This window comes from Polyodon spathula, chromosome 16 (genome assembly GCF_017654505.1).
Source record: "Polyodon spathula isolate WHYD16114869_AA chromosome 16, ASM1765450v1, whole genome shotgun sequence".
Taxonomy (NCBI): Eukaryota; Metazoa; Chordata; class Actinopteri; order Acipenseriformes; family Polyodontidae; genus Polyodon; species Polyodon spathula.
In genome coordinates this window covers 28994885-29022736 of record NC_054549.1, presented here as the reverse complement: position 1 = coordinate 29022736, position 27852 = coordinate 28994885, and the positions used below count along the sequence as shown (strand labels likewise).

Here is a 27852-nt window from a genome sequence, read left to right as displayed (position 1 = left end):
TCTTGACAAATAAATACTGCATTGTTGTGCGGTTTTGCTCTGAGTGGCTGGTTTGGTAAAATGCAATTGTGATTGGCAGGCGAACAACACATTACAGCATTTTGAGCTAAAATTAAGAACCAATAACCCAAGTCATTCTGCATGGGTGCCACAGTCAGCAACTACATTTATAGGATGTTTTGTTTGTTAAAATATTTTGTCTTTTTTTTTAAAGAAAGGACTATTATAGTAGCCATTCAGGAATACCAAGATATTTTGTAAAAGGGTCTGTGTGGGGTTAATAGGCAGTAAGTAATTCATCATTCCTGGTAAATGGATAATATTTAAGTAGACAGGTGATCTCAGTGGACCCACCCTCAAAGCACCACAAACCAGCAGGAGTGGCCCAACAGCTTTTCCAGGACATTGTATATTACTTGTGGGAGGAAGAGGATAGTTTGGCTGCCAAGTCCGTCCAACTATAGCCAAGACATTAGGCAAGATGTATTGAATTTTAGCATATATATTGACAGTAGTTTGTAATTTTCCCATTAGGAATAAGCAGCTGTAATGCAACTTTTTTGAATCATAGAATACAGTTGTGTACCAACTTAAAGACACACCATGTCAAACCCTGCAGAGTTCACAATGCACATGTTACTTTATCTTTGCTGTGTACCGTGTTGTCCGGCACAATATTTTTAAACATATTGCAATCTCTTTCCATTTTTAATCATCCGTAATGGGTTATAATTAGGGCTTCTGATTTTCGGTTCTTTACCCCAACTTTTCTACACTTCTTTAAGAATTAAATTGATTCAGTTATGTATCTCATTCACAACTGAGAAACATGTTAATAGTAAAATGTATTTAATTTACAGGGTTTTTCTGTGAAACAATAAATGGGCTTTTAAATTGTCCACGCCTTAATTTTTGATTAACAAGCAGAACGTACAAACAAGATCGCAAATGTTAATAAGCGACTAAACCTAAAGCTGTAATGAAAAATAAAGTATTTATGCTGACCACACTTTATTATAATCATTCTGCATGACAATTTACATTAATAAAGAGGAGTTGCTTCTGCTTTGAAATGAAAAAAGTAAGACTTATGATTTAAAAGCCCTTTTAGTTGTTTCATAGAGAAACCCTGTAAATTAAATCAATCTTACTATTAACACATTTGTCAGTTGTGATTGAGGTACACCACTGTAACGTGTTTCTTGTAAACTCTGCAGGGAGTTCTGTAACACAAACTAAGAAAGGTAAAAAATACAGCTGGTACTAAATATTACCTCAAATGCTTTCAGAGTATGAGGCTTTGACACTGGCACAAAATGGTTAATTTGATCAAACTTGACCAGCAGAAACACAGAAGAGTTGTGTACAGAGTATGAATTTAATAATGCTAAAAAGATGAATCTGCAAGATGAAGTAGTTTATGAGATATGATATGAGCGGTTGTAGCTGCAGTGGATTTGCAATTTTACTCAAAGCAATTGAATCTAAAGTATATGAAATAAAAAATAACTAGAGACACCCTACCCATGACTTATTCCTAAACGTATGATAATAGTAAAACATTTAATATGTCAAATTAACAAAAAAAAAAAAAAACAACACCACTCATTCATTATTATTATTATTATTTTTTTTTTTTTAAGTAATGTTCATTCAACAGGTTGTCTCAAAACAGTTTTAGGAACTTCAATAAGGAGAGGTCTTATTACCAGGTTTCTTTTTGTTTTAAATGTTAAAAAAAAGAAAAAAAAAAAGAAAAAAAAAAAAAAAACATTTTTATTGTAAAAGGAAAGATTAAATTTGACTTTAGAACCAGTTCTTTTAATAATATTCACCACCCAAACTAGAAGATACCTCTGTCATAATAAATTATAAAAAAAGCATATCCATTCAGCAAGAAACTATGGAAATGTACAAGTCTCTGTTGGATGGTCCATATTCTCAGAATCTGCCTTTGCTCCACAGGGGTAAGAATGGAATCAGAGATCTGTCCTTGCACTGGCTGCATTGGGAGCATACTTTGGCATGAGTTCATTGATTTTGCGGATGAAATCAGACTTCTCAGCACACCCTTTGCAGGATTCTCCCCACTCCTCCAAGATCTTCTTTAGATCTTTCACCTTCAACTTCTTCAAGTCCACTGTGCTCAGGTCCACTTGTTTATCTAGTTAAACAGAAGATAAAGGCAGAAACCCTTTAGGAGATTATTTAAGAATTGTATTCGAGTACTCCAGAATCACAATGACCAATATTAGAACAAAAATGTGTCTGTGCCACACAATATTATATAATGAAAGATGTGAGATAATTTCAAGTGTCTTTTTTGTTGGAGAGGGCTGTAATTCAATGTTGGATATAATTGTAAAACATGTTGACACCCCCCCCCCCCCCCCCCCCCCCCGGCCAACACCAGTGGTTTGATCTACATTTACAGTATGTTCAATAACTGTTCCCAAGATTTTGCAGTAATGACAAGGGTTCTAAAACGTCATTAATGTCAACCACACACAAGCCATAAAAAAAAAAAAAAAACACACACCACAAAAGTATTATGCATCCAATATATCCCCTTTGCTGAAAGGAAAAATATAGACAATATTTAAACAGGATTTTTCTCTTACCATATCTGAGTTCACAGATCTGGCTGTCTTTTTTCTTCAGCTTCTCACAGATTATTTCCACAGGAACATGGTGACTCAAGGGTTTAGTAACTTCATTGATGGTTTTGGTGGCCGCATCACTTGTTGCTCCAATGTAATAGCACTAGGAAAAGATCCATGACAAACTTAGTATAGCATTGACAGCTAAATGGAAAGTAGTCAGTGCTTCGTGGCACAAGGCTGCTTTTTGAAGTTATGTTGCATACATAAATATGCAAAAATGGGATTTGATTTTACCAGTTCAGAGCTTTATGATGATAAATCTACCTGCGAGTTGGCAAGTTTTTTTTTTTTTTTTTTTTTTTTTTTTTTTTTTTTTTTTTTAATAAAGGCCCTGTGTGTTTAAATGAATACAAAACAAATAGTTGTTTTTCACCTTAGCCCTGCCTTTATTTAAATATATCCATGTTTGGCTCAAAAGGCTTATACACTTAACAGTAGTAACGTCTATATTCTACTAATAGGGATGTCATGTAAGTAGGGGCTTGCCTTAAGAGATTACATAGCTACACATTCACAGTTGGGCTTTTCCATTAAATACAACATGTGGTATACACTGGTCATCAAGATCAGACTACATGCAAAATTTGCGAGGATAAAAACATCCAAAATGATGGGCTGTGTTAATAACAAGCATAGACGAGGCACGTGAACAGGAAGCACTGCATTTACATAATAGGCAACAGAGATTACAGACAACTGGAGTGGTTTTACCAACAGCAGGCAATACATATTTAAAAGATCAGTAAAAAAGAAACGCTCCTTGCACTTACCAGTCTGTTCTCTTTGCCCTTGGCATCCTTACATTTTTTCACCAATGCCTTTTCGATGTCTGCAGATGTGAATTTGATATCATCGTCTTTCAGAGACTGATACAACCTCCCCATAAAACTGACACACACTAAAAAAAAAAAGAGAATGGATGTGCTTAGTTTGTACAATTGCATGAGTTCAAGATTGCCTACTTTTACCATCTTGTGGCATGACACTGCTCATTTTCTTATTCCAACAAGTAGTTTCCTTTACAATGTCAACTATCTGATGAAAACAAACTTTTTTCTCGTTCAAAAATCACCCCCAGGGGTTTGTATTGTTCAGGATGATCACCAACTACACGAACTCACTACAATCACCCTAAAGACTAAATTGTTGTTATACAGGTTGATTTTATTCAAATTAATACAAATTGGATGGAGTATTAGTTTTATTCCTTTTTACTCGTCATCTTTTTTCTACACAAATCCACTTATCAATTCAATAAACTGAATCAAATACATATTACAATATCTTATAATAAATACTTGATTTAACAAAATTACTGGCACACCAAAAATGAAAACATAGATAGTGGTGTTTTGTAAACACTTAGTAAAACGGAATTGGAAGACAAGTTTTGTTTAGGCAAATCGTTGGCGATTTCAGAGAATTGTGTGAACATAATTTATAACACTCCCAATAAACATCGAGAAGAAATGAACAGCTAACCTTTAACCTACTGTACATTAGCAATTGATAACCCAGTCTTACAACACCTCAACGATGACACGTCCATATATCTCCTAAACACCACATGCATCTGTTTCTGAACTACAGCACAGATCGGTAGTTTGTACTGTAGAATTACTCCAGGAAACCACAAGACTAGACATTAGTTTAACTAAACAGAAACAGGCTAAATCCAATCTTAGTTTTAGTACTCAATATCGGGGGGGGGGGGGGGGGGACCGGTAGGTACGTGGTATGGGTGCTCTGACAGCATGCTGATTTACAAGTAATTATTTAGTTTCATTTTTAAGGCATCTAACCCATAACCCTGTACTCAACTTTACGCAAACTGCTTTTAATACTGTTAACAGTATTAACTTTACCCTTATGCATTTGGTACATAAGTGGCAGACACTGACATTGTGCCAGTACGGCCAGGCTATTAAATACCGTAGTTTGAAAAGTCATTACCTGCTTGTTTTGTTTTTTGTGAAATTTAAAACTCAATAAAATTCTCAGTAGTGCAATGATGTGGTCATTTACACAGTGACACCATTACATTGTAAATGAAGAAAATAGAAGCCCTAAAACGTAATCGTTCGGCATTCAAAAAAGATCGATTATCGTGACATGACACGCAGGAATCGTTATACTTTTCACCAATTACAACGGGGTCAGGCTATTTTATGTGGCAAGAGTTACTAGCGGTAAATTACATCAGACAATAACATACAGAAAAGCTCAGCTTAAGACTGACGAGACAACAGTGTTTTATTTTATTTTTTTCTTTAACTCAATGTAATGTACTTTGGCCTAAACAGGCTGTTAATGTTTGTATTCATATTTTGTTAGATTACTTTATTTTTCACTACACTACAAACGCAACTACTGAAAATAATGCACACGGTGCCCAGCTAATCGACAGAAATGAAAATAAAGTTCATAGTGCGCACTTCTAAAAACAGACAGCGGAAATTTACAAACTAAACTTAATTTTCTTCTGCAATCGATGTTAACAAGTACCGTAAAAAAATAAAGAAGAAATATCTCACCTTCACATTCTCCCTCTTTTAAACTAGCCTCGCTATCGCTTGGTATAAGAGCCAGCGCCAAGGCTATCGTAAGACCACTTATATACAACATTCTTATATAAAATATCAATATTAATAATTCTGTGATATTACGAGCCTAGAATTATTCACGCTTTCTGTAAATGACTACCTCTTTCCTGCCGGTTTCTTTCAGACACCCACTATTCTCATTCAACGAACCATCCTCATATAAAAAAAAAAAACCGCCCACCAAGCATCGCTATTGGATGCTATCCAGGCTCAAAGTTGCCATTGGTGTTCTCCCATTGGCTTATAAAAGTATCTTGCCACGCAGTGCATTATAATTGGATACAACGGCGCAATTCCGGGACTAGAGTCCAGTTGGCGCCTGGTGATTGGATATAATGTTGTTGTCGTTACCAAAGACGCGGTTCTACAATCGAAAGAAAATTATTTTCTAGAATAGAAAACCATTACCGCTAAACCATGTTGATGTGGGTCAAATAGCCATCCTTATTGGGTGTACCCCCCCCCCAAAAAAAAGCAAAATTGAAAGTTGAAAAGAAAATACAAAATCGAGAAAGTGATCCCACACAGGTTATATTTTCAAACAAGGTTCACGTTCTCATTTTGGATTCAATCATTTTACCTTTTTATATTGCTTTCAGATGTAGTCCTAAAATTGCATTTGTATTCTAGTATTTTCCACGTTCATTTGCTTTAGTGGCATGTTCACTGCTTCTCTTTGCGCCCAGTCATTTTGTAAAACACAAAAACGAGAGTGCACATTTGTTTTGTATATTTCAGCTAATAATGCAGCACAGCTATTTTCTATGTATCGTGTGTATACAAAACATATTTTATATTAATAATGACAATTATATTTTATAATTTTTGATACATTTAAGAACAATTCGACGTCAATTATTTTGTGTGCAAACTCATTTGCAACATTGTTTTTATGCCTCGCCTATTGCAACTTTCTATCCACGACCTTAATTCTCCTGCTTCAGCTCATTGGTAGGACGCTCTATGTCGGTTCTACGACTGATGACACTGTATCACCAAATCAATTTCCAGCTGGAAGATAACAGTATTTATCATTATTTTTCGCCCGTGAAAACAGAGAACTCTTACATTTGGACAAACTCTATGAACAAAACAGCGACTTTGTTGTTGCACCTCACAAAAGTATGGTTACAGTAAATTGAAATAAGTTGGGCCAAAACAAATGTAAGACCTGTGATATGTAGTACACACTTTATGTACATAGGCTGTCCCTTACACATGTTATTAATTTGATATGCAAATCAAATATATGGCCTTGGTATTCAGTAATAGCTATATAAAAGCTGCTTCTCCCTGTTGGAAGTCATTCTCAGCCATGATGGACAAAACAGCAAATATGACAGGCTTTGATTGATAGCTTTTTGGGAAGTGCATCTGTATAAGGCTGCATAAATTACTGATGTTTTCCAATTACAATTCTGAAGAATAGACTTACTGTACATCCCGCCCAGGACTCCTGATGGAATTAGAGACAGTAATTGCTGAGACTAGCCATGTATCTCTCCAGAATAATTACAACAGTTTGCAGTCTGATTGTTTGAGGTGGTTATACACCCTGTTGTGAACTATTATACACTCTGTTGTGTTTATTTTGTGAAACATCTGTTTTCCTCTATTAAGACAATCAAATTAGAGCTATTTGTGTACCATAAAATGACATATAACAGGGCATGTGATACTTTTTAATCTATTACTGTCTGCAAAAGTAAATCTGTCAAATGCCTTTTTAATTTAAAAACAAAAATCTTATCTACTGCAGTTTATATCAGTGGATGAAACTATGTCATAAACAGAAGCAATGCATAACAATATCCCAGACTGCGGGTAAAATATTCATATTTTTCTGAACTTTGTGCTAGAATTTAGTGGATCATTAATAATTCAGTCCCTCTTAATGCAGCAGTCAGATAATTGTTAGTGTACACCAGGGCAGACTTGGGGTAGTTTGGCTAGCTAGTTGGCCTCCCAGTCTCCTGGAACCATGTTTCAATCCACTGTTCCTACAGCTTAAAGCCTTCCTTTGTCTTTTAAGCTAAGCAAGGCTGGGCAAGTTCTTGATACCAGGAGCTAAAAAAAGTCATCTAGGTGTCTCTGAGCTTACCCAAAAAGATAACTACTGTATTTCCTTAATTATTTGTCAAAATTTAGTTATATAATTTTAAAAAAGGACCTCCTTTATTGAGTATGCATGAGAACAGGACAACATTTATTTATTTATTTTTACATATATTTATAGCATACCAGGACCTCCAGGTCCCCACAGCTAATAAATAATTTATTATAAATACAGTACATCTTTTTTTTTTCTCTTGAGGCTTTTGCTTTTAATATACTGTATGAAATTAGTGTTTTTGGCTACTTTCCAAAATGCTTGGGCATTCTTTTGGGTTTTTCTGCATTTTTTTTTACACATTGCCATAATTTGCAATTCTGTTTTAAATCCTCTGTATCATAACTGTAAGGCATTGGGATTTTAACCACTCTAGGAGCATGAGAGAGGAGCATGGGATTATCCCACTGCACCACTAGCTCCCACAGAAAAGTTGTGTTTCACACTCACTATACAGTCAATTAACCAATTTTTTTTTAAAGAAATCTACCAGATTTTAACCCAGTACACAAAGGAATTAGCCCGCTGCATTTCCCGTCCATAGAAAAGCTTGCTTTTTCATTTTCTTTATAGGAAATTAGCCAATTTTTTGAAAATAAAGGAAGGACAACCAGATTCAAACCCAGTCCTCCAAGGAGAACAACACAGAATACTGGTGAATGAGTCCACTGTTCCATCGCAGAGCTTGATTTTTCAGGGTCTATATAGAAAATTTGCCAGTTCTTTGAAAACAAAGGAAGGAACAACTGGCTTTAGCAATCAACCTGAGAGGGGCAGCACAGCAGAATAAGTGCACTGTGCCATCTCACTTTTGTGAATAAACCTCCTTTGTCATTGTCCATACAGGAAATTATCCCATTCTTTGAATAAAACAAAGGAATCAACTGCATTTGAACCAGCCTCTGAGAACAGCACAGCATACTGTGAATTATTGCCAGATTACTTCCATGGAAAATGTTGCTTCTTTATTGACTATAAGGTGAATTAACTGTCTTTAAAAATGTTCAAAGCATAAGATTGATACATTGGTTTTGTTGCAATTGAGAACATTTTAAAACCTAACCTGCAGTCTATTTGGAAGCGCTCAATTTGTTGCAATTGAAACTATTCTACTGATTATTATTCGCACAGTCCTCCATACTAACCACAGGATCATCCCCAGTTAATATGCTGTGTTTAGTTTGTTGAGATTGATCCACAGTGACCCAAAAAACTGGTTCTTTCTTCCAGAGAAAAGAAAATGCATCACAAAGACAAATGGGGTCAGAATTGAGTTGATAAAACACATCTTTAATGTTAGGCATTATTAATGAATTCCACATCGCAGCAGATTAGTGAGTAGGAAAAAAAAAACCAAAAAAACAAAAAAACACTGTGTATTTACATCTAAAATTCACATCACAGTTTACTCATGCTAGCACAATATATACAAGAAATACCTTTTTAGAACACTTGTGCAAAGTAATTTTTTCTTTTTCCGTTTTTTCTTCTGTTCTTTAAACTTAGCTTGTGTTCCTGTTAAGATTTGTCTCAAATGCTAAAAATACACAAAAACAGCAGTGATTAGGCCTTTCAAATAGTCACAGAATTGCGGAGTTACAGTTGTTGTTTTGTTTAAAAACACATTTACATCATAAAGTACAAGGCAGACAATTGATCACAATATATATACATGTTTTGCCCTTTTTAAACCTTATAAATACACAGCATTCAGAAGGAATATTTACACAAAAAAAAGCCAGACAGGTAGGATGTTGATCAGGACTTTTATGATTCTGAAAGGGTTTTCACAATACTGGTATTCTATATTTACATGCATCTGAAAATATCTTGTCTAGGGGCATAGCTTCAAACAGCTAGTCCTGATTTCACAGAAGCATTAGGGCCACCACAGTAACTGTTTTAATTGAATACTCTTATAATCAACCCCTGAACTCTTTCAATGATTTCTTTTCGGTTGGCTTAGATAAAGGAGAAGCCAGTTTATAGAGAAGACTTAGACCTGTACCCAGCCTCACCCAAGGCGCAAAGAAGCTTGTTCAAACCATTCTTTTTACAAAATTAGTTTAGCGACAGGGTACAAACAATGAAAATACTTCTTCTAGCTGGCCAGTTGCTAACTGCAGTGTCTATGGTAGACTGCAGAACATAAACTGTTTACCAAAGATGGCCACAGTTGTGTCTTTGCTCCCTAACCCTTTAACCCGTAGCGGTCCACTTGTCAGGCGCATCAGGTCCAATTTTTGGACTTCTGTTTCTACATATTGTTTTTGCAATACAAGGGGGGGATATTTATAATAATAAAAAACTACATTATTATAGGAAAATAGGCCATTAGTGCTTAAGTAACATTTGTGTTAAATTCTATTTAAAATATCCAGTGCCCAACCTCAGCCTTTTTAATGGAGATCACATATATAAAGTACCTATCTGCAGTGCTACAGTGCTCCTTTTAAATGCGAAAAACGCCACACTAATATATGATAATTTTATAAGAAGTGCCAATTAAGAAAAGAAAAAAAAATCTTGAAAATGTATATACCCTTACAGTTTAAGGGATATTCTAAATTTGTTCAAAAAAGAAAAACACTTTTTGAATTTATAAACCCACACAATGTGGCAAAATGAAATACTGCATCTTTAAGATGTATCCAATCTGATCCTTTGTTTTAATCATATGCTTGACATTAACCAAAGTACATGTCTAACATCTGTACAATTATTGTACTAAAGTGCTTCAGTATTAATTGGTACAATGGTGTTGAATGCCTGATCCATGTTCAGTTGGGCCAATGATCTCAATTTGACAAAATTATGCTTACTTGCATAGTTTGTTTTTAATGATAACAGTACTGTACTGTACTGTAAAACCCTAAACAGTTGCTTTGGAGAATTCTGACAATTGATAGATTGCCACCTGTTGAAATTGAACAGGACAGGATTAACACTTTGGTTTCTTCATTCACCTCTTTTTCTTTGCTTACAGTCTGCAATGCATTTCTGTTCTGGTACGTTAAAAGTACTACATTTAATATTTCATATTTATTTACTTTTTTTTTTTTTTTTTTTTTTTTTTTTTTTTTTAACCGGAATGACAAGTATTTAACCTGAATTAAGTCTGCTTTGTAATACTTCAAAGGCTTGTTTTAGTTGTTTTTTTTTACCTTGCCAATATTAATGTTATCATTTATGTTATCTTGGTGTCATTTTTCCATTTCCCACTAGATGTCAGTATTTAGCAATGAAAAATCCCTTGTTCTAGCTAGAATATTAATGCCCCGTGTGCTAGGGTAGAGATAATCCGGTAGCTTTCACTTTAGTTACATAGCAGTATTTGCTGTATACAAATCTAGTCCTTGTAACCTAAAAGAGTGTGTGGCTGAAATGAAGAAACCATAATTGTTTCTGAGTACAATGAGAACAAATTTCACTATCAGTGCCCTGGCACTTTCTAAACATTAAAAACATAGAAATTATTTAAAGAGAAATGTTCATAACAGTAATATAGTAACTGGATGTGCATTATCTTATCTGTGGAACGGTATATAATTACCAATTTTAAACTGGCAATCACTAGGTTTTGGTAAATAACTTTTCAACCCCTGATCTGACCATGATAAAGCAAAGCCACTCGTACAACACGCAACTCTGACAGACTCTTGAGGAAGCGTGACAGATAACTAGGATTGAAATGTCCATCGAAGCAGCTTAATGGTATTCAGCAGCAGGTAACGGCCCTAAACATTTTTATAGATGGCAGAGGTACCCCCTCAATGGTATAAAATGGATGTTATGACGCAAAGCACAATTAGATTCTGTCAATGTGCAATAGTAAATTTGTTTCATGAACTGGAATTGTTTCACAGGAAAACAACCCTAAATACAGACATGTTATAAAAATGACAATTCTGTACAACTGTATGTTTTCCCTAGCCACAGCACTGTCAAGCTGGACAGGAAAACCAGTTGAACTGCTGGGCAGTATTTACGTTTTCCACAAACAAAAAGCATGCTCACAGAATAATTTTACAAAAAAAATAAAATAAAGAAATAAAGAAATATTTATTTACGGCAGTAAGGTTGTGTTCTAATCTTAAATATCTTAAAAATAATGTATTCAGTAAAACATTTCCACTGAGTCTTGCTTATTATTAAGCAGTCAAAAACATAGCTTCATACCTTAAATCTTGCATAAATCTGAGATTCCCTTTTCTTCCTCAGTCCCAAGAAGCTAGTTATAATTTTGAAATATATGCAGTTACATACTAATAGTTTGTTTTTTATTTTTTTTTAAACAGTATAGAAAACTACTACCGTACTGGTTACATTGAATTATTTCTTCTACTTTTAGCTCCATCACTCTAATCTCAGTCAATTTAAGGTCTACATAATAACTTTATTTTGAATTCCATTAAGCCGTAGTAAGCAATACTGTATACCAGAATTTACAATGGATTCCAATATATACTGGATTAATGACTTGAAGCATAACTCACCTATGACTGTTGCTTTCAGTGATTGTTCATATTTTGGTATGCACTACAGTGCCATATCTTTAGCTTTAGTATAATATTTATACATGAGAGGAATACATATATGAGAAAGTAATCTGGAACATAAACCATACACACTTTGTCTTTAGTATTTTTTTTCTACTTAGGTTCTGCAGCATTAAGTCAACTGACAAATGGGGAGATACCAAATTCCTCAGTTTCAAAAAGGTATGGATTTCAGTTACACTCTCACACGGGAACAAAACTACAGTATAACATGTATTGTAAGGTACTTTTTCATAGTTTTTTTTACAATGTTAAATTGTATTTGGAATGCCTCCTGTCCATTCCCAGGTCAAAATGATGGGAGTGGTGTGTGTGCTGCTGTGGGGTATCTGAGTTCAAAAGTGCTTGGAATTGCTTCCTGAGTATTTTGGATAATTTCCATCGACTGATAAAGTCTTGATGAAAATCTAAACAATACAGGAATATAGTGCAGTATCTCATAACAACCTCAATCCTGTTGTGAAAAACAAACCTGAATCCAACAATTGAAATAGTCGAGGGAAAACTTTATAAAAACGTATCTACTGACATGACAATTCATGTATGTATTTTTATAAACACATGATAGGGGTTTAAAAATTAATTAGCTTTTTCATACTTTACTGGGTGTTTAAAATGGTCATATGTTGAAATGAAAATAATGAAGAGCTGGCTCAGGACTGAGGAAGCCCCCCCAACACACCTTTCCCCATGCCTACTCTTCCTTGATTCCATGCTCCCATGCAACCTTAGCCTGCTCCTCCTTGCAGCTCAGAAGGGGCTGGGAGATCTTGCGGGGCATGGGCCTGGGCCGAATCTCCTCCTCAGGGATGCATCCCTCCCCCCGGCCCATGTAGGGTTTGGGGGGCAGGGTGGGGTTGACCCCACTGGGGGCGGAGTGGCTACGGCAGGGAGGGAGCTTCATGGGCTCCAGCACATCAGGCTCAGAGATGCTGTAACGGACGGGCAGGTAGGGCGATTCCACGTCCTCGTCGGTGGTCCAGGACTGGCTGGGAACAGAGTCCATGGTGTCTGTGTGGACTGGCTGCTCACAGGAATGCCCGAAGTTACTCTCGCTCAGGGAGGACACACCACTGCTGGCACTGCCTGACAAGGTGGAGCTACTGCCATTCAGGCCAGAATGTGGGCTGGTGGGAGAGGCAGGGATCGGGTGCAGGGGAGACTGCAAGGCAGGGAAAAGAAAGAAAGAGAAGACAAATTCATATACCGGGTTATTCAAAGAAGATACTCTAGATTAGTCCAGCATGACATAAATACTATACTAATAGGCAACATCATACTGCAAAATGCCAATGCCAATGCCAGGCATCTCGACACTCAAATGTAACATGTATATATATAATATATATTATATCTATATATATATATATAGATATATATATATATATATATATATATATATAACAGTCAGGATGGGGCAATACTGTATTGTGGTCGCTTTAGTGAAAAGAAAATATGAGTGCAGAGCCACCACTCCCATGATGTCGTATCGTAATCTACAGCTCCAAATGTATACTTATAGACCTTTGTAGTACCATAAGTAAATAAAAAATAATAAATCAGCCTTGCCCCAGCCTTATTTATCCTTAAAAGAACATGTAATATAATACTGTATTTTGAAATCTTGCACATACTTGGTTTGAAATGGAGTGTGTTGAAATATGTATTATGAATATTTTTTTTATTTTTATTTTTTAAATTAGAGTGCCCAATTATTTTACTCCCGATTTTCTCCCCAATTTAGAATTTCCCCCCTCACCGCAGAAATTCCCCACACAGCTCAAAAGAACTGAAGGTTCAGTGGGTGTCATCCAATCCCATGACCAAGCCAGTTTCCTTTTACACCAAGGAACTGGAGTGTGGAGGTTGGCTAGCTACCACCCCCTGGAGGACAAAGGCCAGCCCTGCAAGTGTCTATCTGAGTTTGTTAGGCGTCTGGCCTGTAGGGTCTGGCACTCCCTAACCTGTGGGAGTGCCAGAGCCAATGTGACACTCCAGAATCCCCAGCGAAGACCGGCTCTTCACACAGCCAGGACATGAACCTGCATTCCCTTGACTGTATGACTTGCCCTGCACACTACGTAGCCGTGCTTTTACTGTCAAGCCACTCGGACACCCCCCGTATTGTGAATATTTAATAAGGCTTATCTCTATTGATTTTATTTTTACTTCAGTAAAAGCAAGCAGGTCAGTCTTTTCTAAGAAAGCAAATATAATTTGCTTAAGTAGTTAACACTTTATACCCCACAAAGCTGCTGTACACCATCATGTATTGATTTATTACAACAAACCCAGTTTTATCACCCATGTACTTCTGCAGGAGTTTTGTTTTGAATAGCCTGTTAAGCTTTTAACTGAATACTTTATTATCTTAAATTAATGAGTTGTAATTATAAACTATTCTTAGTTTTCTACAAACATTTCTGGGGTATAAAGGGTAAAAAAAAAAACTTTTCGAAAAATATATGGCAACGTACCATATGAAGATAAAACTGCCACCCTATGTTTGATTATTAAAAACACAGAGATTTACTTAGGTTTAAGTATCTGTATTTCATCCTATGGCTTCACCTAGGTAAATCTTCATATCTTATTATCAAACATGGAATAACTTTTTTGCCGTACTTACTGATTACTGAAATTTCTATCAATCAATGGTGATATGACCACGTTATTAGCAAGCCCAATAACAAAATAGATGACAGGTTTTTTTGCGGACCTAAGTAAACCAAAATAGGAAGAAAAAAACAACAAAAGACAAAAACTACGACAAAGACAAACATCAAAGACGTGTAACATCAAACAGATGGATGGTATAAACTTTCAAAGACATTTTCCTCTTTGCTTGAAACATTTCAATGTGAATTCTGTAGGTTCCTGTCTAGTACGAAAAACCACTTCTCTAAATAAAAGGCTATTGCTGTGAAAAGAAGCTTTTTATCATGTGGTAATATTGTAATTGGGAAAGGAAGGGGAGAGAGAGGAGAGAGGAAGGAGGGAGGGGAGAGGAGAAGAAGGGGGGAGGAGGAGGGGGAGTCTGTGCTGCACAGCTTATGGTTGATACCATCAACATTAAGCCATCTCTGTTTTGAGCTTGATCTGTAGATGGTTGTCCATATTATTTTTCTTATTTCATTGTCTGTATTTCTTTGCCTATACCTCTTTCTGTCTGACTGTTCCTAAAGCAGGTAACTGTAAAAGTGGACAATGTGGATATAACATATGGGTATCACAGGATGAGATAGATTAGGTACCTTTCTCAAAGAGCGCGCTGGGAGAACTGGAGGGAGGTCGCTGATCTGGTGGTGGAAAGCATCAAAGTGCATCGAGAAGTGCCCTAAGGGAAACACAGCAGGACAAAACAAGGATTGGAAAGCACAAACTAACATTGGTGGGTGTTTAATTTACTTTTTTTTTTATGGGACTATGATTACACTGCAGGACAACAAGCTTAGGATCTGAGAAAGCAACAACAGCGCAGGATTCCTCCTTTACTGTCATGGCAATGGTGAACACAACACTGGGAACTACGACACAATAGTTTCAGTGCAGAGAATCAAATACAAAAAGTTTATTGTACATTGGATTTATTTTAAATATAAAGGCAAATTCATGCTGTACAAAATTCAATACATATGACAGATTTTTTGTTAGTCCCCTTTCACAGAATGTTGTTCATTGGTTAGATTATTGTCTACAGGCAGAGAACTTTGGCTTCTTGCTCATTTTACTGGTATGTATGCACCTGCAAAACAACTTTTATATAATTCCAAAGCCAATACTCAAGCTAAACATACATTATTTAGTTTTAGATACAACAGCGGAAAAACAAAGCTGCCTTTGTAAGTCATGGGTTCCTTACCATGTGGTATGGTTCGAGGTGGTACTGGTGGGACCATTATACTTCCCACATGTGCAGACAGGAATGGCATCGCTTCTCGGGTTCCACTGTCGAGGCTCCAGCTGCTGGGAGCTGTAGGAACTGCTAGAAAAATAACCGCTAATTAAAAAAGTGTACTTCACTGCAGAACAACATTTAGTCACCTGGAGATGAAAAACAAATACCTTCTATGAACCAAGCTTTTAGACTTTCATAATCCAGCAAGGTACATTTTCAATATAAGCGTTACATTTTTAAGTTTTAGTATACAGTATACACCAATTATCCGCCCATCACATATCCACCCTAGCCGTTTATCCACCATGATCAACCTCTTCAGCAACGTTACTTTATTATTGAACAGAGAAGATATTGTGGATCGTACCAAAGTTTTCGCACACTGTGTTGTATGTGCTCCGTGCGCTGCCATTGCTTGTAGTGTCACGTGAGCTGTTCAGTGTGTTGATAGGTAAATAAATCCTGCGGGGCGTATCAACTTCAACCTCCGTCTCGATCTCCTGCCTGTCACTCAGCAGCGAATGCACGCACCCACACAGCAGATGGCTACCCTGTCATAAGTTTTAATACCCTGTATCTTTCTAAACAAGAGATTTAGGGGAGCTCCTTAATAAAAGCTGAATCTCAAAACAATAATTGTGTGAATATAGTAATTGTTCCAGCTGTGTATTATGGTATTTAAAACAGGATTCATTTATCTGCCTTTTTACATATCCTTCCTTACTCTGGTCCCACCGCAGTCGGATATGCTACGGATTACTGTACTTGCAAGAGGCCCCTGACCCTCAAAAAAAGCAAATAATGTTGCTGTGTTGCTTGTACTTGTACTTGTACATGACAATCTTTCTCTTTCACTCTTTAGTACAACTCACAACTATGACCTTTTGCAGAGATGCACTGTTAAGAGAAGCAAGGATCTTCTACAGTCGAAGGAAATCAAAGGAACTACAGGAAATAAAAATAAAGATGTACCTTTTTCTGCAACTGAAAGGTTTGGATCGCTGCAGGGTTTGCAGGGGCCAATTACCTGCTGGATCAGGGCCCGCTGGAAATTGGTTGGCTGAAAGAAATAAAATAAAAGTGATGGACTGAGCAGATAACCGAGTGTGCAGAACTACAATACATCCTGTGCGAGGTGCTGGTAACATCCGTAATTAGTTTTGCACAATAAAATACAAGACTCCTTTAGCATCTTGTAGTCTATGACTTATCAAATCCAAATCAGTCATTTTGCAAAAATGCAGGTCGGCAGATAGTAGCTCGGAGAGTAGACAAGGAGTGCTTAACTAGTGAGGCACTTTACCAATTTGTGTATTTTATATCCTTTTACAGATTGTACTTTTTAAAAATGACCTGTGTCAATTAGGCCTGGAATTTACCCCAAAAATAATGATATAAAGTGTAAATATCCCCACAATGTGATCTATAAAGCTAGTGTACAGACACCATATGATTTTTGGTTTGAGGTCTGATGCAATATTTCATGTATGTGTGGAGTTTCATTTAGATGAAAAATCCAATGAGGCTGGAAAGGTTGTGTTATTTATTTATGTGGTACCCAACTTTAACTTTCAGATCGTTCTTAGGGTTTAGTTCCCTTATGAGTCACTATTTCCAATTTCTGCTTAACCTACTCAGTGTGTCTTGGAAACAAAATGATTCACCTCAATAAGTTCAATACATTATTTCTAATACACAAATAAATAAATAAATAAATAAATAAATAAATACAAAAATGAATATATCTGACAATCAGGTGCTGCGTTTCGCTGTTGCCAGCCCCTACCTGTCCGTTCTCGGTCATTGCTGGGTACATGGCACTGCTGGGCCGGTCGCGGTGGGGCGGCAGCAGCATTATCATCTCTCTGTTGTGCCGGTATTTGTCTGACAGCGAAGGGGATCCTGGGTCAGGGTGCCCAGACAAAACACAGATTAGATATCGAAACTAAGAGTCTGAGTGGTATATTACAGGAGAATTAACTTGCTAAAATCACTTTCCCTATAAATGATCAGTAAAATATTAGCACAATTACCATATACATAGGGCTCTTTGTTTTTGTTTTTTATTTTTGATCATGTGATGTCCCTTTTTTTGAGCCAACTCCATTCAATTAAATTCGCTTTGATTGTGAAACAAGTTCAGTTCAGTTTTTTCTCCCATAACTTGATTGTGACTATGATTCTGTTTCATTGATAATGTAAAAAAAAAGTTCCTTATTTTTTATATAAACCGAATGCAAACAGAGTGAATTTAAATACATGTAATTAAACTGGAACTAAGAGGAAACTATTATTTGCAAAACATTTATAACAGTTATAACATATTTTACAACAAGTTGTTAAGATTTTAAATCCAGTTAAAGCAATTGAACTGAGGCGCTGCCTTTTTTTTTTTTTTTTTTTTTTTTACATTATCGATAAAACAGAATCATAGTCTCATTCAAGTTACAAGAGAAAAAACCAAAAAAAGTAGTCTTGTTTAACAATCAACGCATTTAATTAAGAGTTTAATTAAGAAACATAGTCGGCTCAATAGTACTTTAAAGGGACGTAACGTGACCAAAAATACAACCAAAAATAAAGAGCTAGATATACAATAAGAAATTAATTGAACAATAGAGTCCCTTTTTTACTTTAATATACTGCAGATAAGTAAAATGGTTTGAGCATCTCTTTAGCAGTAAATTAGACCTGAATGTGTTCTATATTCCTACCTCTTGCACTGGAAGGGGCGGAGTTGATCATCTGCGATGGTGCAGAGTGGGTGGAGCTCAGGCTGGAGGAAGAGGGGCTTGCCTGGTTAACGAAGAAACATGGCAGATTCACGGACTATTTTACTGTTTACATTAGAACCAATTGATATCATTCAGTTGGTATTATTTTTATTTGTTTTTGTGTACCATATGTAATACTTCAAATTTTCTCATGATGAATTATTATTAATACAATGCATCTAAAGACCATTACATTAAAAAAAAAAGCATTTTAAAACTACACAGCTTCAAGGTGCACATAAAAGGCAGCCCTCTGAAGTAGTTATTACTTAATCAGAGTAGAAATAACTAGAAAGGCCCTCTGGCTGTTGTACCCCAGGCAAGCAGCAGAGCTACACTAACATTCAATACCTGCATGCGGTAGATATCATCAGAGGTTTCCCCCACCAGCCCGTCAGGCAGGAAGATGAGGTTCCCAGTCTCACTGGAGGTGTGTGAGGAGAGGGATGAGGAGGAGTGTCGAATTGATCCCAGCAGGTTCAGTGGGCTAGACATGGGAAAAAAAATAAAAAATAAATAAATACATTCAACAGCATACTTGTGTAGAAAAAGTTATGGCAGACTGGATTACTAATGCATCTGTCTTTCTGGGATCAAATGTGTCATGTATTGTGTTTCAAATTGTAATCTGTAAAAGAGCACAGGAATTTGGTTTACTGACAAGAGCAATTGCATTACTGCCATTTCAAATAAATTCAGCTACACCTCAGAATGGAAAATTGACCTGCAATTTGGTGTGGGCAGACTCACCTGTGTCTATGGACCAGTTTGATGCTCTCGGGACTCAAAGGGCTGTGGGATGCCAGAATGCTGCCCCGTGGTGTGCTCGCTCCTGAACAGGCTGGACTGATCTTCTCCAAGCCAGGAAGAGCCTGCAGGGAAAAACAGAAACACTCTTGCTAGCATTACAGATTGGACTGCCAGTGTTGCTTTATGATGGTATACTGGTTATGTATTTTACAAAAACCCACTCCTATAACTCGCTATTATTAACGCACAATCAAGGTTAGTTAAATTGCTGCTCACAAGGTTCATGATGGTATTACAATAAATACCTACACTGCTTTTGATTACATAATAAGCCTACTGAAATTCATCAACCCCAGCCAGAAATTCAAGTCTAAAATAGGAATTGAAGACCAGGTGTTTGTCATCTACTGATAACTAGAATGTTGTAAAAAGTCAAGCACTCACCAGGTATCTGCTATTACCTTTTCTAGCTTTCGTGCAATATGTCTTATGAAGATATTGACCGATTAACAGATATAAAGGCTAATACTGTGTCATTCTCAAAAGCGGATTCATTGTGCATACTCTTTCCAGATAATTGTGATGAATTTACCATCAAGGAGAACTTTGAAAGCCGATCAATACGTGTTAGAACGCTTAAAGAGAAAAGAAATAAGACTAATGTTACATGGATCGACTTTGTCACAATACTGGAGGAACAAAAGAATACCTAGAGGATTACGCATTCAAAAGGAACCCACCACTGGCAGACATAATGAGACGTTTTGCAATAAATGGTGTGAAATTATGAAAAAATGTTCCCTAGAGTTGATTTTACTGATTGCTGAACAAGTCAATAGTGACTTAACTAGTACCAGACAGGAGATCACCAACCTACAACAGGAAATGTCTACCAAATTTGACTCAAATCGACATATAAGTTGGAGATTTCCAAACCAACGGGATATGATTTTCAGAGGTACAGAAATTACAATTCATCATCTAGTGTTTCCTCTCACTTGAGTGATTTAAACATGGAAACCCCCCAGAAATGGCTTGTTTTTTGGGTCGAGGGACTCCTGTGAACTATTCACTTTGAAACCAGGTCTTACATAGATATGGAAAGAAAAGGCCAACAAGAAGAGGCAAGGGTGGACAAAAGAGATGAGAAGAAACCACCAAAAAAGAATTGACTTCTGTGATTAACATTTCAGGTAAAGAACTAACAGAAAGCCAAATGACTTTGCTATCCAAGCGTTTATCTTTTGTTCTTTGTTAACCTGCTGATTCATTTACCACTAGACTTGAATTGTTGAAATTATTTAGAGCAATAAAACTGAAGTCACTTTTTGCCAACGCTCCTCACATAAATGTCTCACCTGTATGTGCTTGATTTAAATTGTGTTACTGCACTGACAAAGGACAGCGGCCGCAACACGTCTCCGTGAATGCATTTCATTATTTTTTCATAATGACGTTATACTAATAAATATATAAGCTTAACAGCAGATACCTGGTGAGTGCTTGACTTTTTACGACATTCTGTATATTTACTTGAACTTATAGCACACGGTCAATACAAGAACATTGCACTTTTAGCGTGCTCCTATTCTTTCATTTCCTGATAACTCACATGACAAAGGCTGCTTCTCATCATCTGGAACTGATCAATCAGCTTCTTGTGTAAGGGACGCATTTCTGGATGCACCAGTTTCTCATGCACTGCCAGCCCCACACTCAGGATATGCACCTATAAAAACAGAACACTCAATTCATAGATAAGCAGTTCTACTTTTCTACTAAACTGCTTCATTAGTTCCTGTTTTTCTTCTCATTGGCCATAATCTTATAATTTGATGAGATTGCCTTAAATCAGTAATGCATGAAAGCATGTTTACAGGATTTCAACACTGGCAGTTGCATGACACTTTTATTTTTCAAATTCTAAACACTTTAGTGAACTGATGCATTATAATATAGAGTGTTACATACTTCCAGAATATCTGTCTTTCCCCTATAATAGGGTTTTAACATTGTAATTTTATGCTGGCACAGCGGGGATAAATAGCATTCTACTTCTCTAACGATGAAAGGGTAAAGAGAAGGAGATTGGAAAAGCAATCAAAAATAATAACCTGCTCCTGCATGAGCTCTTTGAGTTGTGTGATTTTCTCTGCATCTTCAGGATGACTGGCTATGTAGTCCTTATCGAAAAAAGCCTGAAATAGAATAAAAGAAGAGGAGTGAAGAGTCAGTCCTTTTATAAGGTCAGCAAAGTCAATATGGCTATTTTTCTCCTTCAGGCTGTAGTAAACACTTTGAAATGATGCCGATAATGTTTCGTCGGAAATGCCACAAGCTGCTAAAATTATTATTTTACAATTCTATGAAAAAGAAATCTGAAAGCAGTTTGGGGTACCAAATCAACATAATTAGCTGACTGCTGACCTTCAGTTCCAGGCACAGGTGTCTTTGCATTGGTTACATTCTAAATTATCACTGCGACTAATGACCTGCCACTCTCACAACTCAAGATTCAAGATTTACAGCAAGTAATAAATCAAGGCTTGTTCTTTTAAATAATTTTCCATAGGACAGCTCTGTAGGTCATCAGAGCTTTCCTTTAAATGTGTCATCAGCGCCAATAGCCTGTCCTTGCCCTTGTATTACCTCTTGGTAGCGGGCAATGCCTCCGTTGACAGCTGCATCGATCATCCCGTTCAGGCACATACTGAGCAGGTTGACGTTGCCATGCAGTTGCTTATGCTGGTACTGGCAGATCAGGGTCCGCAGCTCGTGGTTCTTATTCTCCACAACATAGATGGCGTTCTCCAAAGGGCTCACCTCCACCTGTAACAAGATGCCATCATTTTATTTGAAAATATTTAGGGTAGCATTTCGATCATTTGGGCTATGTTTTGACAAGAGATCATTACGCGTTCAATCCACTCACCACTTCTCTCTTTTCCACTTCAAACCAGCGGGAGATGCCAGGTAGCGGTCGGGTCAAGATCAGGGTAGTTCTCTCAATCCAGAGACTCTGAAAACACAACAGATCTCATTTTATAAAGTGACACCAACCCAATACAAGACTATAATACCCCTTATATCTGTGTTCTTTTTAACATTAGACAGCATACATTAGACATAAAAGACAAACAGAACTGTTATATTATGCAGTATACAGTACATTGTGCAGTTAGAAGCCATTACATTTGGTATTTAAATGGATATAAAAACAGTTGAGACATGCCTCTCTTGTTGAAAATGGCCCATTAATTGTGTAAATTAATATTAAAGTGTAAGTTGCCTGACCTTAAACTCGTTATCCCTGTCCTTAGGTCCCTTGTGGAAAGGTCGGTCATAGCGGAACCTGTGGACGTTGTTGATGCGGTAGAAGCTCTTGATGCGCTCGGGGACCCGGTCCATGTGCAGCACGTCCGCATTCTCTGGGATCGGGGTGACTGCGTAGATCTGCAGATCTGTATCTCACCGTCAAAGAAGCAAAGACACCAAACATGTGCTGCACCACAGCGGTGATCAAGGACAGCCTGACTGACGCACACCAAGGACCTGCTTTTCAAAACTTAATAAGTGATCCAGTGTGTATCTTGTGGAAATAAAGCTGTATAAAAATTCTACATTTAAAATCTGAATCACGACTTGCAGTTGAGTTTCCTAGTACCTTGTCTGAGTTCTTCAGGTAATTTGGAAAATGTTCCTTTCTCTTCATCTATTTTAATTTGATCTGCACTCTAGGCTCCAAACTTGTACCAGCTTCAATATAAAGTTGTAGAAGCTGCAAACTCCATCAAGAATGTGAAACTAGCACGAACAATGCCCGGTAAATATTTGAACTAAAGGAATTGAAGACACAGAGGAATTATAACCCATTCTCAAACCAGTAATCCCCTGTAGAAAAATGACCCTATGTGGCAAGGACACAGCATCCACTGTCGGTGTTGCGCAGTGAAGGATACATTGTGCATCACACTGCAGGATGGTCTCATCAGGTTGGTTGGGATGCTGCATGGCAATGGCTTGTGGGAACTCCCCCAACATTCTCTGCTGAAAGGCTTCCAGCCTCTCATAGTCATGGCCCCTGCAGACAAACTCCTTGTTCTGCAGTGAGGAAATGGAGAGACTGCAGTTAACCCAGTCTGCACATTGAGTGGATAAGCTGACAACCACGGGAATAGGCACTATTCTGCCAAAATAAGATAACTGACAAAAAGCTTCACCTATTCCTGTTAGGATGCAGCCATTTATGGAAAAATAGTAGTTTAACATACCAGATCTATTCTTACCTGTTCTTAGCAGTACTGCTAATCGTTCATTTAGTATTCTAAGCAACCTTGACTATTGCTTGCTTGTGCTGAGAGTCTGACTCTAATTAATTTATAAAAATGCCTTGTATTGCTAAAAATGTAAAACATGAAAAAAATATGAACTATTATATTAAAGCTGGAATTCCAGGTTTCCGAGTGGCGCATCCGGTAAAGGCGCCATGCATGGAGTGCAAAATGCGCCCTATAGCCTGGACGTCGCCAGTTCGAGTCCAGGCTATTCCACTGCCGATCATGGACGGGAGCTCCCAGGGGGCAGCGCACAATTGGCCGTTAGCTGCCCAGAGCTGCATTGTCCTCCGACGCTGTAGCTCTGGACTGGCTGCATGGTGGGCCTGCTTCGGAGGACAGCGTGCGTTCGTCTTCGCTACTCCCGTGTCAGTGCAGGGGTGGTAATGGTGGGCTGAGCCTACATACAATTGGGCATTTCAAATTGGGAGAAAAAAAACGGGTAAAAATAATTGGAGACTACTAAATTAAAAAACAAAAAAAGCTGTAATTCTGTCAAAGGGAGCCGATTAAGATGAGGACCTTTGTCACTGGTTCATTAGCCCATTTAATGAGGCGAGTTCTATGACTGACTTTCAGTTTGATAGATTTAAATGGGTATCAAAACATGCCTTGAAAATATAAGCACTGGTCTCACCCTTAGGAAGAATGGAAATTTCCTGCCGTAAAAGCCGACCCTGAAAAACTCGGGTTCAAGACGCTGCTGTTCCATGATGTTGTCATAATACGCTGCCTCCATTTTCTGTACATTTGAATGGGAAATTCAGAAGCAATATGTCATTAACTACAGAATTATACAATCAGCATTAATATTATTGTACACCCTCTCCTGGGAGGGAGAGGGCATGTAATCTGGATGACATGTAAATTACTGGTGCTTTAACAACTCTATAATAGTACACTATAGGCTCAAAATGATGGGAAGATTTAAGGCTTATGAAATTGGTTGTAATTTATGAAAACTACACAACCTAGATACATTTTCGGTGCCTATGATGAGACTACCAGCTCAATTGGCTTCTTTTCACCTACCCGAATCCAGCTGAGACTCTGATAGTCATATAAAGCTTCATACTGGCTGGCAAGCTCCCGGCAAAGGGGGATCCCATATTCCCAACACTGAAAGGAACAAGAGTGACACAGATGGAGAAAGTTAAGCCAATGTTACTGTACTCAGCTAAATGTCTCAGCTCTGTCATTTTTAGCATCATTCTCATCCATGTAAGCTGTACTAAAGGAGACATAGTAGGCAAGAATGTTGTTCACTCACCCCTACAATGTCGTTTTTTTTTTTATTACTATCATTTAAGTGTTCCAGTTATCTACTGTGAGAACCTTATTTTGTGACTGAGACCTGAAAGAACCCAAAGACCTGCAGCTGTTTCTAGAAGAGGAAAGGGAAGAACTCAGATACCTTTATCACATAAAATCCAGATCTCCCTCCGTTGTGATTCCGTGCTTCAGCAATTCCAGCAGCTTCAGCTGATAAATCCATTAAACATCAATTGCTTTCTCTTAAATTCCATTTTCTGTATTATTATTTTTTTTTCTATCAGGGCTGTTCATGTCTCACACAACTGACGTATAACATTTCTAATTTCTCGTTCTTCTTCTTGGTTGAAAGATAAGCTGGTGAAAGACAAATTATCCAATCTTTCCTACTGCACTAATTGCCTTTCATGCTTCTCTTCTCTTATCTGTTTTTTTTTTTTTTTAAATGACGAACAAAGCACAAAAAACTTAGAAAAGCCCAGATGCCAAGTTTGCAATTTAAATGATAAATGCAAAGATAAAGGGAAATTCGTTTCTGCTGTTTTTGCATGCAGCTTGAAAGAGAAAAGCTACAATTTTTTGATCATTTCTGCTGAAATACATTTTAGTGCTAATGGCTTCTATATGATGAGTGCTACTCAACATATGTTACTGTGCCTTTGAAATCTGGGTGTGTTTTAATAGGGTCCAGACAGCTAGTACATGTAGCAGGTAAGTTTTTAAAACACATTTTACAATGGGGCTGAACTTTTTAGATTTTGTGATATGTGTGTGTGTGTGTGTGTGTGTGTGTGTGTGTGTGTGTGTGTGTGTGTGTGTGTGTGTGTGTGTGTGTGTGTGTGTGTGTGTGTGTGTGTAGATTCTGTTCTAAACAGTTACCTCACCTAGTGTCACTTTTGGATCTTCCAGTCCAGATCGTATTATTAAATAAAATCTAGCAGGATGAGAAAATGGTTTTTTCAAGGCACTGGACTGGAAAATGCGTGAGTGAGTCCAGCTGCTCTAACCACTCTATCAAGAAGTCCTTACTTATCACATTCAGAGATGGTTCATTACATCCCATTTTGCTAAGCCAGCTGGTACTGTACCTTGCCCTTGTTGAAGTAGTGGATGACTTTGCGGCACAGGCCCTCCTTGCGCTGCCACTCACTTTGGGTTGGGTAGTGCAGAAACTCCCTGAGTGGCCTGTCCTCCCAGTGCAGAAGCTCCCAGTACAACAGCAGAGTGAACGCAGCCTCTGTACAACATACCATGGGTAAGAGAGCATGTAGATGGTCAGCATTAAGTAGCTTTGACAGCAATGCCACTACACCACAGAAGTAGACTCTACCTCGGTGGTATATACAAGCTACCACCATGATTTCTATTGTATTGTCTACTTTTTTACCTGTGTAATTCTCAGCCTGCAGGTGCATGTCACACAGCTTATGGATGTAGCGGATGTACATCTCCTCCTTGTTGATTTCTGATTTATAAAAGTTCTGAAAGCAAATATACAGGAACTTAACACAAACTGATTCACACAGCTCTGGATGAAGTCCAGTTGAGCGCCTTGTGCAGGCAAGATACAATTCCAGAATTCAAAGCTATTAAACACCTTACCAGCAGGTTTACAGTACACCCAATCTTCTTATTCTCCGTCTCGTCTCCTTTCATACAGTCTCTGTTAAAGATCACAGATAAAAAAGTGGTTGGTATTGTCTTTGAATATTTGATACTGCATGTTAATGTCAAATGTTTTTAAAACTAACCCTCTTAAAAGGAACACATTTAATAATCTTTAGCTTTACTTTTTTCTGAAAGGAATTAAAACTAGAAATACAATTTGTTGTATAAAGAAAACCTGTTAATGTATCATTGAGAGAGTTAATCTTTTTAGAAAAAAGTGGTTACAATATTTCTTTGTAGTTTTTCTCTCAGAGTCAGTGGAGGTGACATTACCATGTACAGATGTGACTGATTGCCTGCGGATTGCTGGGTTTATATTGAGCTTAAAGTCTAGAACTTTATCACTATGTGCGATATTATGTGCTACTGTGTATGAAGAAGCAAGATTTAGCAAGGTAAAATTCAGGAGAAAGTCTCTAAAATCCGAAGACCCCTAACCAGAAGAAATCAGCATTTAGTAATGAAGGTAAACAATTTTAAATTGTGCCTTGTCTCTCCAAAAAACTCCAAGTTGACTCCAGTTTTGTTTTTATTATTTGAAAGCCGGTAAAAATGTGATTTTTTAATGGCATGCTACCATGGTTGTATACTTTCTGTTTGTGTTATTTATAGTGATGTGAAAAAAAAAATTGGACTCACTGTAGATGTGTCCATCTGACAGGGACTTCCTAACGTGTGGACGTGGAATCTTCTTTAATTGTGATTGGGTGTAACTCATGAGTCAAAGAAACTCTCAAATTCCAATGCACAGAGTTTCAGCAGAGGTTTCATTACATTGAACCACTAGCAACTATTGTTTGAAAGGGAGTATTTTTAAAAAAAAATTTTGTTGGCGTTTCCCCTTCGTTTACCCACCTGTAGTCAAGGAGGCGTTCCATGAGCCTAGTTACCGAGGTAACAAAAGAGACGCCTGTTTCCCGCCAGGTTTCTTGTTCGATTTTCTCCAGCAGACTGTTAAAGTCATAAAGAAATAAATGAATAGAAATAATCAGACTCCAGGCTGCAAACCACCAGAGTTCTGCACAGACTCAAAACAGGCTGACAGAGTGGAATTTTCTTACCTAGGATAAGGCCCAAACAGCTGGGTTCTATTCCACGCAGCAGAAATCAGAGCAAAGAGAAGTTATAAAAGCAGAAGCAAGAAATAAGCTAAAACCATCCTTACACACTGATGACAGACATAGAGGAAATGAAACACCACCATACTTTGCGTTAGTAGGC

General features: G+C 37.4%; 2 protein-coding genes across 7 annotated transcripts in view; both read right to left on the bottom strand.

Annotated features, from left to right (window-relative positions):
- Positions 1-489: 489 nt before the first annotated feature.
- On the bottom strand, positions 490-5416 carry LOC121328305 (mesencephalic astrocyte-derived neurotrophic factor-like). 2 transcript variants are annotated; one of them, XM_041272914.1, is made up of 4 exons: positions 5367-5416; positions 3434-3561; positions 2622-2763; positions 490-2164 (listed from the first exon to the last, which is right to left on the bottom strand). In XM_041272914.1, the coding sequence occupies exons 2-4, from the start codon at positions 3545-3547 to the stop codon at positions 1980-1982; spliced, it is 441 nt and encodes a 146-aa protein (XP_041128848.1). In that variant the 5' UTR covers positions 3548-3561; positions 5367-5416; the 3' UTR covers positions 490-1979. The 2 variants fall into 2 exon arrangements, with proteins under 2 accessions (XP_041128848.1, XP_041128847.1); XM_041272913.1 differs by having other exon boundaries at positions 5198-5409.
- Positions 5417-8645: 3229 nt separating this feature from the next.
- LOC121329019 (dedicator of cytokinesis protein 3-like) overlaps positions 8646-27852 on the bottom strand; it is a 212002-nt gene continuing 192795 nt past the window's right edge. For 3 of the 5 annotated variants that reach the window (XM_041274213.1, XM_041274210.1, XM_041274214.1), the window contains 21 exons: positions 27693-27719; positions 27487-27582; positions 26566-26626; positions 26351-26444; positions 26052-26200; positions 24724-24810; positions 24329-24433; positions 23317-23458; positions 22652-22818; positions 22290-22376; positions 22007-22186; positions 21472-21555; positions 20970-21086; positions 19358-19479; positions 18959-19094; positions 18548-18629; positions 17620-17735; positions 16806-16893; positions 15798-15920; positions 15190-15272; positions 8646-13097 (listed from right to left, as the gene is read on the bottom strand). In XM_041274213.1, coding sequence (XP_041130147.1) covers positions 12630-13097; positions 15190-15272; positions 15798-15920; positions 16806-16893; positions 17620-17735; positions 18548-18629; positions 18959-19094; positions 19358-19479; positions 20970-21086; positions 21472-21555; positions 22007-22186; positions 22290-22376; positions 22652-22818; positions 23317-23458; positions 24329-24433; positions 24724-24810; positions 26052-26200; positions 26351-26444; positions 26566-26626; positions 27487-27582; positions 27693-27719 — 2614 coding nt within the window. In that variant the 3' untranslated portion in view covers positions 8646-12629. The remainder of the gene's footprint in view (positions 13098-15189; positions 15273-15797; positions 15921-16805; positions 16894-17619; positions 17736-18547; positions 18630-18958; positions 19095-19357; positions 19480-20969; positions 21087-21471; positions 21556-22006; positions 22187-22289; positions 22377-22651; positions 22819-23316; positions 23459-24328; positions 24434-24723; positions 24811-26051; positions 26201-26350; positions 26445-26565; positions 26627-27486; positions 27583-27692; positions 27720-27852) is intronic. The other 2 variants (XM_041274211.1, XM_041274212.1) reach the window with 2 other exon arrangements.